General features: G+C 33.8%; 1 protein-coding gene across 3 annotated transcripts in view; it reads left to right on the top strand.

Annotated features, from left to right (window-relative positions):
* The first annotated feature begins 1,310 nt into the window (after nucleotides 1-1,310).
* Nucleotides 1,311-16,819, top strand: part of LOC126830027 (uncharacterized) — a 52,250-nt gene continuing 36,741 nt past the window's right edge. The window contains exons 1-10 of one of the 3 annotated variants that reach the window (XM_050560242.2): nucleotides 1,311-1,373; nucleotides 1,469-1,505; nucleotides 3,708-3,790; nucleotides 5,770-5,905; nucleotides 7,415-7,528; nucleotides 8,068-8,079; nucleotides 10,983-11,096; nucleotides 13,032-13,067; nucleotides 13,369-13,587; nucleotides 15,715-15,939. In XM_050560242.2, the coding sequence (XP_050416199.1) occupies nucleotides 1,339-1,373; nucleotides 1,469-1,505; nucleotides 3,708-3,790; nucleotides 5,770-5,905; nucleotides 7,415-7,528; nucleotides 8,068-8,079; nucleotides 10,983-11,096; nucleotides 13,032-13,067; nucleotides 13,369-13,587; nucleotides 15,715-15,939 (1,011 nt within the window). In that variant the 5' untranslated portion in view covers nucleotides 1,311-1,338. The remainder of the gene's footprint in view (nucleotides 1,374-1,468; nucleotides 1,506-3,707; nucleotides 3,791-5,769; nucleotides 5,906-7,414; nucleotides 7,529-8,067; nucleotides 8,080-10,982; nucleotides 11,097-13,031; nucleotides 13,068-13,368; nucleotides 13,588-15,714; nucleotides 15,940-16,819) is intronic. The other 2 variants (XM_050560243.2, XM_050560244.2) reach the window with 2 other exon arrangements.

The raw sequence follows: 16,819 nt of genomic DNA, 5'->3' as shown, positions 1-16,819 counted from the left end.
GCGCCTTTCGCACTGCCCCTCCCCCACCTACCAGCGACTTTCCAATCTTAGGGCCATAGTGATTTTAAAATATTCAAAAATATGTGCTAATATGAAATAATTAAAAACCTGTGGCGTAAACTGTCGTCATCCTGTTCATAAGTTCATTGTTCCGTTTCTGGGTATCATAACCATTTTGAAATTATACATCGTCCAAAATTTAATTTTTTTTATTATGATTGCTTCTGTGTTATTTATTTGGAATTTTGAAAAAATATGATGAACTCTCTTAGGGAAACATTTATAACGCGATAATTATGATATTGAGAATTATATATTATTTTCAGACGAAAAAGTTCGGGGTCTAAATTTCTCATCCACGTTTTTATGTTTATTTTAGTTGTATTTATGTACAGTGACAACATTTAATTAAACATGGATTATGCAACCTATTGCAGGTCTTTCTTTATGCCTGAAATGTTATCTAAATTATTAGACATTAATTAACTTATCCAGACCATAATCAACTCTCGATGCCATCGTTAGCCTGTGATATTTAGTGGATTTGAATACATTTTGTGGTGGATAATTTAACGTAAAATTGGATGATCGAGACTTTGTTTATTATCGTTCCAACTTTATAAGTAATGGCGATCCAGGCTAGCCTAATTTTGAATCACTAATATCTCGATTCAGAGTGAAGCAACTTGACTGAAATTTTCAGTATATTTTGTTTTCATTATCTATGTTTTAGCTGTTATATCGAGAATTGTCAGATCTGTTTCTAATCTTACCTAAAGCCCCTTTATTTATTTTGTTGTGGTTGCCTTTGTCCCTTTATTTTTTTTTATATATATAGGCCCTACTGGTGATGTTTAGACTTTGATAGTTTGATCATTGTGGGTTTTTTTTTTCAAAATATTGTCTAAAAGATAAAGCTTGTGGTGGGGGCTTAACAAATGAATGAACGAATGGGGATTAACGGCTTACTTTTCTGCACCAACCTGAATAACGATGGTGGGGCATACGTCATGCACTGTGCGAGAGGTGATATATAGCAATAAGCCATACATATTTTTATTTCAAAATAAAATATTCTATTTCATATTATATTAAAGAAATAATATAATAGAAAATCAATAATCCTAACTCCTTTCGTCTTTTTAAAAAAAAATTAAAACGTTTTTATTACTATACATTACAGTCCACAAAGCGGACTTTGAAAGCAGATTTCTGTGGAAATTGGCCTCCCATTGATACGACCCACTCGTTAGTTTCCGTCTTTTTCCGTGTAATTCGGGCACCTGCCGACGCTTAGGCTATCCCAGCATTCCATGTAAAGTTCTGTTACTCTACAAAATGGCAGTCAAGTTCAAAGTTGGCGATCTCGTATGGTAAGTTTTGCAATAAAATAAATATTTTGATAATAATACATCTTATTTTTGGAATTGCTGTTAAATTTTATATATTTTTTTGTTATTTTTTATAGGGCGAAGATGAAGGGGTTCCCCGCCTGGCCTGGAAAGGTACGTATTTAAGTCGCCGGTAACGGTTTCCCAAATTTGTGCAAATCTCCGCATTGTGTCCAAATCTTTCAAACCGGTTTGCACTCTTGTTATGTTATGAAATCTAAATATTTACCTATATCAAGGGGAAGCAACGCCTAAAATAGCATTTATCAACGGAATTATTGTTAATGAAGGCAGATAAGATTGAAAATTAACCGTTTATTTTGTCAAGATTTTGAGTATGTAGCACAGTTATCCCCCCTTGTGGTTGTTGATCTATCTCGAATTATTATTATATAGATTCTAATAGTTTTTAAAATAGGCAACGATTGTTGATAGTGAAAACAGGATTTTTGGTATGAATGTTTTTATTACAGCCAACAGATCAATAAAGTATTCTGTGCATTCTGTTATTTCTACTGGGAATTTTTATAGTTATTCTTGTTCACTTTATTTTATAATTAGTTATATCTCATCTGTAAAAAAGTTTAATTTCAAATTTGATGTTCTAGAAATTAGCCATGAACAAAAATGCCTACAGTAACTTGATTTTAGTGTACTTTGACATGAATATATTCATAAAAATACAAATGATTGCAGTATCCAAGCCAAGGAATCTTAAGAATAGATGCAAACATGAAACATAAAATTATCGAACAAGCTGACAAAATTTTAATCATATTAAACTTAACCAATCACTTATTGACTTAACCCATCACTTATTGACATCAGATCAACCCAATTAAAAACTTTATATTTAACTACATGTAAATCAAAGAGGTTTATTTTGTTACAGATAAACATGTTGGCCTAGACCAACAAGACACAACCTGTTCCATCAAAATTTGTTAATTAGAATATGATGTGGAACAATATTTATTGACTTTAGGCTTTGAAATGATTACATGTCATTTTGGTCCCACGTCATTTCAGACTTAGACATTTCGGACTCAAAAAGATATATTGATGTTTGTTTCAGACTCTGACAGGTGACATTTCACTTCAGACTCGTGTAGGTGACGTTTCAGACTCGGGAATAAGTTGAAAGGATAGATTGAACAATCAATTTATAATATGCCAAAAAAGATTTTCTAAAACTAACATGTAGGTAAAATTTACCGCTCAAGTACATGTACAGCATGTGGAGTCGTATAGACGTCTTAAGGAAAGGCAAAATGTCCATGTTGAATGTTTATGAAAAGAATGTTTTATTTCTTATGGTTCTTTATCATCGTTTCCCATAAAAGTAATATATTTTTTAAAAAAAGAATAATATGCTGTTGAATTTATTTCAAAATGACCTACACGAAAACAAAAGTAAATATTTACATGACATGCACTGTTTTTACAAGTCCCTAGAAGTTTTTGACAATAATCTGTAAGCTGCGCGTTGACATGCATTCCTCGAAAAGCTCGCCATAGATAGCAGTACCAACTGATACAAAGAAAGGTCTTTTCGGAAAATATTAGAAATGGCAGCGATCAAAGCGGGATAAAGCTGATTGATCGATAATCCTGATGTTATTGTAGTATGTGCAAAGAAACCATATGGTTGTTTGGTGGATGAGGAAAAACATGAGTCAATCATCGTTATTGGCGACCATGTGTTGATTGCAAATATTCTGTTTCACGTAAAAGACATTTAGGCTTTCACAATTATAAAAAACAATAGCTGTTATCAGTCAATCAAGCTTGTTTACTGTTTGATAAAAGAAAAACAATGAAGTATTACTAAATATACACAAATTTTCAACAATATTTTATTTTTCAAGTTCAATACTCGCCGATGAAACAAAACAAGATAGAACAAGCAGTGTTAATCTTTTTATGAGCGGTCTATACAATCGCCGATCAATTAAATAATACAAAAGACAACTATCAGCCTCACATAAACGAAAAAAAAACAACAACTGTTATTAATATATCACACAAATTTTCAACAGTCTTTTAATTATTCATCTGAGTCAGAAACCTAGTACGAAGCATCGCCAGATCGAGTCCAGATTGTCATCAAACTTGAGTCTGAATCATCGTCAAACTGAGTCCGAAAGGTCATCTGTGGAGTCTGAAATGACGCAGGACTGAAATGTCGTACTACCTTTAAATTGTTACTGGTATGACAGAATACAAAGTGGTGGTTTAATTTTGTTTTTAAAGCGAAAAGTTGCTTTTGATTGTTTTTGAGTACTGTAGTCTTTGATGAAAATATCTTTATTTTAGGTGATAGAACCCAAATCTGACATCAAGAGACCCTCCAATAAGAAGCCACATCAGTTTGTTTATTTCTTTGGATCAGAGAATTAGTAAGTGCTTCATTTACTTTCTTAACTCTTTAACACTTGGTACATATAAATATTGACTAACTCAGGACCTTAAAGAAAATTAGAGAAAAACATTAACACCAGTACATCCATGAAAAGACAGAAACAGTCCGAACTTGCTTTTCCTTAGACCACCTCAATTCCCCTGAGATAATGGGAACAGCTTTCTGCATTAGGACCATTTTGCATGTGCCACAGCTGTGCACATCCTTTGCGGTTTAACATAATGATACATTAATAGGGCCTAGAGTTAGGGTGGCCCATGTGCTCTACAGAAATAAAGTCCACCGCTGATAGTTCGAGACTACCACTGAAGCGTACACATTCGCCGTGCCGAAACCAACTTTCTGACAATATGATACTATAAATAGCCATGGCACGTGCAATTCTCTACAAATCTATCAACTATTACAGCCGTAAAAAATTTATTGTTGACGATTTTGAATAGCAGTGAAATTAAGCTTCTTGGTTATTACAGCAGATTTAGAAATTACGTTCGTTTCATTTTTTAAATCGCTTTATCATTAACTGTACCGTTAAGAGCGGCATCTTTTGGTTTAGTACAAATAATATCTCTGAATCACTCGGATTAGACAGGAACATGATACTTGCAGTAGTTTCATTTTACTTTTACAAGGTTCTTAAAACGATTGTTGAGCTACCTAACGTGCTTATTTCTAAATTCAATTTCTTGTTCTAGCTTTCTGTTATGTTTCGTAAAAAAGTAGTCTTGATTATCCCGACCTGTCAATCAGACGTAGAATGGTCGATAGACTGGTTAAGCGAGACTAATTTCAAAACAAGGGCACGTAACCTATCTTTTACTCAAAAGTGTCTGGATGTAATGGACGACACTTGGAACCAGTTTTCAGTCTATTATTTATAGATGATTAATGGTCATAGCTTATTAAGTACAACATGATCGTTTATTTAGTGACTATAATTGTGTGAAACTGATTTGAGGCTTGGCATATATATAAATATTGTGGCGTAATTGTCGAGATATAAGGAGATATATGGAGATATTTATTTATGGTGGGTCACCCTACTAGAGTTCACAAAACATTCTCAGACATAAGTTAAGATTTTACTCAAAACTGTTTGTCTTATATTGACTAAAATATATCCCTTTATAAAACTTTTGTTATTCTAATGTATCAAATACATCAATAAGAAACTATGTGTAAAGTTTTGTGTTTCTGGATCAAAGATATTTCTCTTAAAACAGTGGTTAAAAGTTGAGTAAATTCTTAACTTAGTCTGAGAATGTTTTGTGAACTTGGGGCCTGGTAAAGTGGTGTGATGTTCTTATCTTGTTCTCTGTAAGTATATTGCGGACAAGTAATCCTAGGTTTGTGGCAACTTCTACAGCCAGACAAATTTGCCCCCCAGGTTCCAATAACTCCAAACAAATGTCTGTATCCAGGGATTTACCTATCCTCTGATAATCTGGGAACCCTTTGGATACCCAGAGACTAATCTTGGGGTCCAGGAAACAAACTTAAACACGGGAAACACTGCTTGATTTGTTTTGTCACTATTGTTTTATATTATCCTTCATGACATGCTTACTCTTCTTGGAACATCTAATTCCACTTAAGTATTGGATAAATTAGTTTGTGTCTCAATTATTATAGTCATTTCACCATTTGCCAGGTTATAGGACACACAACTTAAAACTTAACAGAAGGAAATACATAATTAGAAAGTTGTAAGTAAAATTCAAAGGTATCAACCTTGAGAAAAAATTATCTAACCAAATAGATACAGCAAAGGGTACATTTATTTTACACACGCACAAATGATAGATTATTTGGGCTGTGTGCTACATCTGTTGGGTAACCTTACTTTTAATTGGACAAAGCCCATGAAATTCTGTGTCTTCCCTAGTTTTGAAAAATAAGCGGTGTATATATTGTTTTACAAAGAAACAATTTGTTATACTTTATATTATTTTTTAGTGCTTGGATGCCAGAAGAGAGTTTATTGCATTATGCTTCAAACAAAGAGAAAGCCACACCTTCATCTCGAGTTCCTAAAGGTTTTAAAGAGGCTGTGGAAGCTGCTGATGATGAATTGAAACTGAGGCCAGCAGAGGTAATTATTAAGATTTAAGTCATTTTGAATAAATGACACATTAAAAAAAATAAGTCTATAGATTAACAATTGCAAAAAGAGAAGACCTAGAAAATATGCCGCCTTGAAAAATGACACATTCCATGGGTAGCCTCACAGAAACAACACTCTGCTTTAATTTTGTGTCAAAATAAGCCTTTGAAGTGATTAGGTTACCACCCATATACACACAGACAGCAAGTTATAAAAATCCTGAAGCTTTTAAAGTAGCCTCTATTTTTGATGTTGTTTGGGCTTTGTAATGAAATCAGTATTGTTGTATTAACAGAGACAAACCCGTGATTATTATATGATCGTGTTATAATACATGCTTACCTCCAACTTCAGCAGACTAGAGTAGAATGCTTTATCAAACTTTCAAAAAATATTTCAAAGTAACTTGCTTGTTACTTTAGTTTTTTTCATACTTTGTCAGCCAAGAATTCTGTTAAAATAACTATATAAACCTGTGAATTTTAACTTGCGAACAATCACTTCAAGGACTGATCTTACTAATTTTGCATACATGAACATAGAAATCAACAAAGATATTGTGTTGGTGTGTTGTTAAACTCTGTTCCATTTTGAGGCGAAAGCCAATAAATATACCCCTTCACTCGGCACTGCACAATATGCACATGTGACATGTATGTAACCATGGAAAGCATATAACCATAACTAATTACCAAGTACTGTAATGACTTGACATTAAAACCCATTCCATATTGTGCAAAGTTGTCTTGGCTTGTTTTAAAGTCATTTTCAACAAATCTATTGAGCCGTTTTTTAAAAAAATCTGTTATGCACTCTTCCCAGTATTATATTCACAATACATGATCATGATCATGGAGATAGCTCTGCAGATAACAATTTTCAATTTTGATACTGTGTTTCCTTCTGACACAATGAAATGAAATCAGGTTTAATGTCCTACTTTTGTAGGCCGACTCAACTGAGCTTAAGAAGATGGGCGCAGGTGATACAGTGTATAAAGCACTAATGAAAAAGTACGGACATGTAGTAATAATGTCAATAAAAAATACAAATCAGTGCCAGACAAAATGACAGGCACCAGAGGTTTTGTGCCTGACAAAGCCTCAATCTGTGCCTGACGTTGTCTGTGACAGGTGCCTTATTTCCAGGTTTGGCACTGCAGCCTACTCATATTTCAAATTCCAACAGGGTTCTTTTATGAGCACGGGACCTCGTTGTTTTAATCCCATCCGAACAACTAGACGCTATCCTTGCACAGGATCGTACCCCGAACCTCCTGGTTAGAGAGCCACAGTGGCTCCCATGACATAAATGGCAATCACTGTAGAATGCCCACAAGAAATTGCAGATGGAAGACAAACAGCGAATACTGGATGTTCACATAAAATTATATGGGCATATAAAAGATGTATAGTGGTGTTTGATGCAGATTTGTTTGGTCTTATAAGGTTGTCATCCAGTACTGATTTTTTCGTCTTGTGAACGGTATATTTCAAGGAACAAGAGCGAGAACTACCAAGTATTGATGAAGAACTCGCCCAGATTTTTCCAACAAAGAAAAAATCCACTCCTCAGAAAGATTATTCTCGTGAACCTCTCTCTGGCAAAAAGGTAAAAAATAAATCTCAATTTTTAAATTTTGATTTTATAACCAGTTGTACTAAATTTGCTATTTTATTTATTTTATACTTTTAATGACTGTAACAAATTTATATGTTATCTATAGTAACTTTGCGTGATTTGCATTTTTTGGAAAATATCAAATTTCTTGCAGCTTAATCCACGCTAATATTTGCATATAGATTGATTATTAAAGATTGTATTAAGAAAATAAAGTCAAAATATGAGCACTCGATTCAGTCGGATTAACAACAGGCCCATGAATTAGATTTCGCAAAACATAACAATGGTGGTTGGCTTGTTAACACCCGGAGCAGCAAACATCGATGGAATTTCAGTTCATCATATCTTTGTAAATACTGAATGAGTGTGAATGGAACTGAACCACTTTTCAACTGTGTTTCAACTAGCAAGGGATTTCTATATTGCTCAGAGGTTTAAGTCAAACTTGGCTATTGCAGCAATATGTTTCACCGATACTGTGATATTTTGTTATAAATTGTTTATTTTTGTGTTGTTGTTTATTACAGTCAAAGGCTAAAGTAAGTAACCGGTAGTATTGGTGTATTATCATAAATTGTATATATATATATAGATATATAGTGGTTTTCTAACAGTACATGTATATATAGCTGTGGTGATTCGTTATAGTATGGGATATGTGATTGCTTCACTGCATCTGTTAAACCGCTTTGGTGGTAGAATTTTCGTTTTGCTTTACTATCTATTCCACGGAATAGTTTTTGAACATTAATGGTGAATTTCAAACAAAAACCAGGAATCCCACTAATATTATCGATTATCTTATCCTTTTGTAAGCCAGCTTCATACTCACTGAGTCACTGTGTCTCACATTAAACCTAATATTGGGCTCAATTAAGCCTTGAAATGTTTAAAAAAAGCTATCTGTCGCAAGCGACAGGTAGCTTTTCTTCATACCTGTCGCTTCAGTAAATAACCTGTCACTCTCAATTATCAGACTCAAAGACTAATCACATCACACATATCCATACATGTAGGTACACACGCACGTGGTTAGGTCTTTGACGTACATTGCTCTTATATAAATATCGTAATATGAAACCTTTTTATTTCTTCGACATCGGATTGCCTAAAAGTTCTTGAAAGTCGGCGAATCTGCTTTGGCTCAGCGACTCGAAGATTCGTATCCACATGAATGCCGCAAAGTATCATGGTACCACACTTCCGTACTAAATCGAATACTTCACCGTTGACTTGTAGAATTCAGATTTTAAAATATCCGTAATAAATTGAATATCAAAACACAAATCACACCTGTGCATGGCACCGTATTTACATCTACCGCGTGCGAAGGACAGATAAAGCCACATGGAATTCCCTTCTCAAAAATCCGGACTATATTTACGCTACAAATTATATTTATATATGAAATATTTTTCCGACCTGATTTTTTGATTTTGTCAAATTGTCTTATAAATTATTCATAGCCTTTATTTATGGAGATTTTTTAAAACTTTTTAAATGATTAAATACACCAAGCAACGAGCCGTGTGCATTTCCATTCCAGCCACTACTACTATATTTACTGTGGTGTCGTTACGGTAGAATTATTTCAGGTGACTTGGGGGTGCGTTTTAATTTATTTAGATATAATACTCCATAATGCTATAAACTAGTGTCAAGCAGATGAAAACAAGTGTAGATGGTGTGAAATTCATTGATATAAAATTGTCTACTTCCAAACTGTGTGAGTAACTGTAGCCTACGACAGAGTGAAATGTAAACAGTGCAAATGGCGGCTTTCCGCGGTATTTACGTGCTTAATTCTTGCATTTAGAAACAAATAATTAAATGTACGTGACGTGGACGTGAGTATTGTGGTCAATTTACTGAACATCAAGTAAAATTTAGTCCACCTGTCGCAAGCGACAGGCAGTTTTATTTGCAACCTGTCAGGCGAAAAAATCGCCTGTCGGCGACAAGTAGACAGGCGAACATTTCGAGCCATGGCTCAATACATTAAATAGAGTGAGATTTGATTTTTTGGGGCACACAAAGAAAGCTTAATTGATTTTTTGGGGGGGGAGAGGGGATCAAATTGAGAATAGTTACCATGTCATTTCTGTGATTTATTTGAAAATTCTACAACCAAAAAAGGTCTGCTTAGTGCTGATATGGACTATATTTTATTGTGCACTGTTATGGTATTGATGTGCTTTTTCCCCCCTGCTTTTATCTCACTGCTTTTAGATCATAACCTTTAACTTTATTTATTTTTGCAGTATTTTCTATTTATGAGTATTTGTCAATTTACATAAAACTGGAAGCAGCATTGTTATTTTCTTCCCTTCTCTTTTTTGCTTGTGAACAGTTCATTTTTGATCAGTGACCAGACTTTGTTGCTCAGTGACCAAACTCTGTTGTTCAGTGACCGGACTCTGTCCTTCAGTGACCACAACTTGATAAAACTTGCTTGAAACTGACAACCACATTTTTTTTTCAAATTATGTATTTTGTCAATATGCAGATAATTAAAAACAGTTTACAAGACATGATGCCGTTTTACCCCATATTATTTTATCATATTTCATTACTCCATGTGATTTTAAACAATTAAACTTGTACTCTAGTAGGAATTCAAAATTTGACTTTTTTTTTCATTGACATAATTTTATATTGCATTGAAATCCTGTATTTCATCTTTCAACTAATCTATTATTAGTATACAAATTAAAGATATATTAAAGATGGATGCAAGTCAAAGTACATAACTATTGGTTGGAAATACTCAAACTACCAAGAAAAATATACTTGTTGCTGAGCTTTAGTTTGCTAATTAGATCTCACCTATGCATAGAAAACCAAATCTGAAAATACCACCATTACTAGTATATACATGTGCCTCTTTGCTACACTGAATAAACTAGTTGTCAGCTTGCCTTGTGTATGATTTTTAAGGATTTCATTCTTATTTTATCTATTGTAACATTAATGAAAAAACCACTTTCAGTCTATAATTTGTTTTTTCTAGGACATAAGAATTATAGATGACCTAATTAACCTGCAGGGAACATATTTGTAAATTACCACAAAAATACTAGTCATCATATGGTCACTGGCTACTGTGCCCATTTCGATTATAGACTATTCTTTTACTAAAACGGAACCTGTTACTGGGCCCATGTAATGACAGTATGCTACATGAGTCATTGTGGCTCATCGTTAGTGTGTTTGTTGCTATTCTAGACCTTACATAGGCACAGTAAACAGGAGACTATAATGATCAACAGCGAATTTATAACCCCACATGAAGAGGTTAATACTTAAGAAATACTCTAATAATAGTTCAAATTTGATTTAATATTCTCACTTACTTGGGTGTGTGCATGTCTTTATCCTGCAATGCCTATATCGTTATCCTTATGTATGCACTTCTGTAGATGCTAGGCTTTTATTATTGTAGTCCAACCTCACTAAGAAGGGAATTGTGGGAAGGAAAAGTGAAAGTAGCAAAGAAATGAAATCTCCACCTGTTAGACAAAAACGTGAAAAATCATTGAATAAAGTTGAAAAGAAGGTGAGAGATGAAAATGCATTTTACACGCAACAATTCTATACAGAATTTTAAGAGTTGTGATATTTGGTAAAAGTGACCACGCTTATTAAGAGGTGGCACAAGACAAGAAAAGTACTGTTATTATCATCATTCCCCTGCCCTTTTGGATCCGATACAGCATTAGCATATTGGGGATACTCGATTGAATGTTCTGGAATTGCATTCTTTACATCCCTCTGGCAATTTAAAAAATATGATGATTTTGTGCAACAAAGCATCCACCAACTGAATATTTTGCTTCCTCGACCAATCACCATAGCTGATACAATTGATTACATAGCAGTTCTGCTCACACTACATCTGTTTTCTGAACCAGTCGATCAAATACAAAATTGTGTCAGTTCGTATCATTCTAGGATGACAATCGAGTACCTCCAATATAAGTATGTTTTTTTACACCATTCCCTGATTCAATGACATATAGAATAAACATACCCTATATTCTTCTGTGTGGAGCGAAATATTTGTCGTTTAATTTACTCATTATAATTTATATTATATATATTTAATTAAGGCCATATAAAATAAATATGTTGATTCTCAGATAATTCTGCATCAAATCATGGCCCGCTTTTATCTCATTTATCAATTACCAACCCTGATAAATTTTACTGACGGTGTAAATGATACTTGATAATCATACATTCCTGTGAAGAACATGGTAAGAAAAATTTAGGGCCTTAAAACGTGATGTGTATGAGAAGTCATGTAGCCCTGTAGTGATCCTTGACAACATAAAATCACAAAAATAAAAACCTCCCTCCAGCATCAGATTTTGGACAAGGATTATCTGAGAATCAGTATATTTCTTTTTGTATGGTCTAATCATGATATCCTTGCTGTATTTTAAGTCAAAGCATGGTTATTGTGTCAAGTGATCATTTTTCTCATTGAATTTCTTGCATTATAATTTATATTTATATAATAATGCTATCCTGGCTGTATGGAAATAGCTGGTTACTGGAAATACCTGACTAATATATTTATGTGGCGATCCTGCTTGTTTTACCAGTCAAGTAATTTAAAGCTGAAGATTTCCCCAGAATTCATAAAAAGATTCTGTGTATTTGTTTAATAGTACTAGTTTGCACAATGTTTTGGTCCTATTGGACTCTATCAGAATGGTGGTCTCATCTATTTTAACATCCAAGTTTCAGGAATGTTTTTTCTAGTCCTGAACTTGTCTCAGGAATAAAACCGTAATGATAATGATTTTGACAATATTCCTACTATCATTCATGAATCGATCCTTTGTTATCTCTGGCATGTTTTAAAATAAGTAAATTCTGATAAACAAGACAATGATTGTCTGAAATATCTGATGAAGAATTTCATTAGAATTTAATAATTGAGCTGGATACACATGTTTACATGACACAATTCTATGGAATACAATTACTGTTTATTATTGATCAATGTTTCAACTATTATTCTTTAGTCTTTATCAAACAAATGATGCAGTTATAGAAAATTGTGTCATTATTACTCATTATATGATGAGTAGGTCCTTAAAACTTAAAGAAGCTAAATCTATATTCTTTGGTACTACATTGGCATCTCTGCTTAACATTAAGAAAGTATCAAAATTTTGTGCCTCGGGATATTAGATCAAAAGAAGTAGTTGTCAGCTTCAGAAAAAATGGTCTATATTGTATTCTGAATGATATTTATGATTAATAAAAATTAAGAAAATTATGTGCTCCTCAATATTTTCTATATTTAATTTATGTACTGGCTTAAAATTTGTGTCAATAATTACTCTCAATTTTCTTAGTTGTACTATTTTTGGTCGAAACATTTATCAGTGGTAAACTGTATCATGGATTGATTGTCCTGTGTATCACTATCATCATGACATTGTTTATTCCATGTACTAATTAATAACATCTTTTTCAGCCAGCAGAATCTACTACAAAACAAACAAAACCAAGAGTAAGTATTTTTAAAGGGGAACGCCGGCCATTGCACACATACTATTCATTATTTAGTAGCATATTAAAATAGTTTCTTCAATGTTCAAACCAATGTACAACCCATTGTAAATCTTTAATGTTTGTAAATATTGACAGTGGGAAATCCAAATACGACAGTAGGTCATTGCACTGCTGCCTGGGCACATGTTTTGATTTCCTTCACCGTAAATCCTGTCTTCATTAGGCCATTTGGTGCAAAATGGTAATAAGTTAAACCTACTTTCTGCACACATCTAGATAACGCTTTTATTTTTGTCTAGAATCGAGACAATTTCAGAAAATCCATCACTAAACGACCATATTCTCCAACGTCCGACAGTAAAAAAACACCAGTTGCTCAGAAACGGCCCAAAGTATCTAACTCTATCTCACCACAAGCCAAAACACCAATTTATGCGTCGACTAATTCAGCCACATCTGATGCACCAAGAGAACGTGGATTCCAAGATGCTTTTGATTTTCCCGATGATGAAGAAATAGTAAGTAAACTTTTTATCCTGCTATAGTATAAATCTATTTGGGGATATTGAAATGGGCCTTTCATCAAAGTTTTATTTCCGGATCATATCTTATAAACCGTTAAACATATCTTTATGAACCTTGATTGTATTTGATATTTGTTGTTTCTTGCAATGGCTATGTAGTTTGTTTTGTCCGCAGGTTTGTCTTGTAGGTTTTGTTTTGCGCGTTGTGCGGTCTCCAGCATCTACTTACTTTTAGGAGAGACTGTTATAGTACTTGTGCCTTTTGCTAAATTTATAATTTATTGATTTTTGTGTTTCCATGGATACAAATTTGACACAGTAATTGTTATACAAGAACACCTGATGCTGATGACACGTGTTGTTGTAGCTGAACAGTAGCATGTGGGAAGTCATACGCCGTTTATTATCCAGTGAAACGCTATTTCCGGTGACTGTATTTATTCGAAGAACCCTGATGATACAATTCAGGACTACAAAAAACCCCAGATAATTGACTTCCCCCCCCCCCCCCAGATAATTGACTTTCCCCCCCCCCCCTCCCCCCCCCCCCAGATAATTGAAATCCACAGTTTCATTTGATTTGTCTGCATCATGTTTTCTATTGTTGTTGCACACAAACTTGTGTTTTTGACTCATCCAGTCAACTGCTTATGTTAAACCACCTGTCGTCCATCATCTGGTTGCTATGGTGATTCTCATTCAGATGTCTTCAAACAGGGAGGAACACTAACTTTCTCAAGCATTCCGAAAGATTTTCAACCAAATTTCATAGGTATATTTTTCCAGATTGGTTTAAACGAAGGTCATTGTCCAACATTTTTGAATTTTCAACTGCTGGATAGCTTTCGTAGTGGCTATAGGCGAGCTTATTCTGATTGTTTCAAATAAAGTTATTTGGGCCAGGGCCTTATTAGGGAGAATATGTAAACATTTTCTGACCTTATCGATTCCTCCTGTTGTCTGTCTGTCTGTTACACAATAGAGATAGAATGTTCAAACTTGGTGTAGGTGTTTATTAGGTAAATGCCTTGACTGAGTTGGATTTTGATCATTTTCTGCTTTAAGGAGCTAAATCGCTAATATTTGGGACCTACAAATTGACACAAATGGGTCGCAACGTATATAATAATGTAATATGAATGTATATAAACTGATTTACATTCAATTGTTTCCGTTTTTATTCTAATTTCAAAGCACTTATGTTCAGAAGTCTAAACCGAATGACAATCTCTAGCGTCTGGTTATTACAGTCTACACTGATAGTATTTATTGTGCATGCCCTCCAGATAAGAATATGGGGTCACAGTTTGACATGTCTTGTGGAATATGTCTAACCTCGTTCTTCGAGTCGCTTGTTACAAATGGCGCTGAAACGCATTATGGTACACGATTCGTGTACCAATGGTAAAATGTTTATTTTGTCTTAAATATTGGACATCGGAAGCCCATCTTTTCCCGGTAAGATCACAACATCAATGTTGATTAAAATTGACAAATAATTCGTGTTTTCAATGTCAAAGGTTTTGGATGATATTGAGTTAGAGACTTAGCTACTTTAAGCTAAGTATAGATAAGCAGTTTGATTGCTTGATGCTTTACAAAACGATAAATGCAGAATTAATTTTGTGATTGAGGCACTGTGCATCAGCCTCACTGTTGGCTTATTTATTTGGAAGATGCATAAGAAGTTGTTGTTATTTCTTATACCGGTAGTTACTTCATGAGTTGTTGTCCTTTATAAATTTGTAAGGGGATGCTCAATTGTCAGTCAAGAACGTCCAGGATTGAAAGAAGTGCAATTCAGTCTTTTCACAGTTCTGTCAGTCTGTGGTGTGAGTAGAATTGTGACTTAATTAAACGCAACAAATATGTTTGAGTTGTCATGGTTGGTTGAGATATTTGCTTATGCAGTTGGCCTCCCAAAAAAACCTTTTCACTTGATTGTCACTATTTTGGAGATTGAACTTTGTTGCTAGGCAACCTCTGTTGAATGCCGCCATTGTGAAATTTATCTGGAAAACCAGTTCAAATAAACTAGGGATTGGGGTCTAAGATGGACATTTTGCCCTTTCCCACATCTACCATTCATTTATAGTAAATAAAATAATGATTTTCCTGTAGGAAGTGCCAAGTACAACTACATCTAATAGTGTAGCTGTGTCCTCATCAACGCAGATAGAAGAAAATCTTCTTATAAACAAAGGTGTATTTACTAGCAGTAAGGGTGTGGTACCTACACCACTACGTATTGGCTTCCTGGGACTCGGTATTATGGGACAGGGCATGGTGATGAACTTATTGAGGTCAGGTCATGAGGTCATTGTGTGGAACAGAACAAATTTAAAGGTTAGTAAATGTTTTTTTCTGATCTATTTTCATTTTTTTCAATTCTGACTTTTATTTCAGGTCTCAATACATTTGTTTGTTTTTTTTGTTTTTTTTTCATTTTTATTATACATAGGTTAGCAAGCTCCTTTTGAGCTTTATGATCAATAAACCAACCACATGCATTAATTTAAACTCCATTAAAGGTTAATGTCAGAATAACACACCATGCAGCTTACAGTTATTCACATGCCATCTGTCATCTACATCACAGTCTTTCAGATTAAGTCAGTAGTGGTTACACCTAATGCTCATTTTGCTATTAAAATATTCTTCATCATTATATCAAATATCCTGCAGAAATAATTCTATACTGAATAATTGTATTTCTTGGTGTTGAAAAATTGATTCAATTCTGATTCTACAGTCTCTGACTCTGCCATTAGTGATTACACTGAATACTTTTTTTACTATTATTCATTATTATTCAAATGCTCTTTGAATATTTGAGTTAATTGATATGATTAATTTCTAGATCATTTTTTTGTACATTTTCTTAGGAGACAAAAACAGTTTTAATTGATATTGTATGAAAATGCTAAAACCTCTGTTCTAATAGCTTTAAAGACTAATTTGAATTCAAATACTAGTTATTAAGTAGGGGCAGACAACCCTAGAGGTCTACTTGTCATTATTGTTGTTAATTTGTACTGAACATGAAGTAGTCTGTCCAATAATATACATCTTGCACTGTTTGAGTTTGATTGTTTCTGTACTCTGTAAATTGACTTGTGCATTCCTCTAAAAAAATTTACGGTTCTTTGGGAGCCACATACAATAATCTTGCTGCAGTTCTAATGGCCAGATCCATGAACTGGAAGTGGTATAACTCGGAATCAGT

The sequence above is a fragment of the Patella vulgata genome, chromosome 8 (assembly GCF_932274485.2).
Source record: "Patella vulgata chromosome 8, xgPatVulg1.2, whole genome shotgun sequence".
Taxonomy (NCBI): Eukaryota; Metazoa; Mollusca; class Gastropoda; family Patellidae; genus Patella; species Patella vulgata.
The sequence above is the reverse complement of the archived record's forward strand: the minus strand, read 5'-3'. Positions and strand labels throughout refer to the sequence as shown.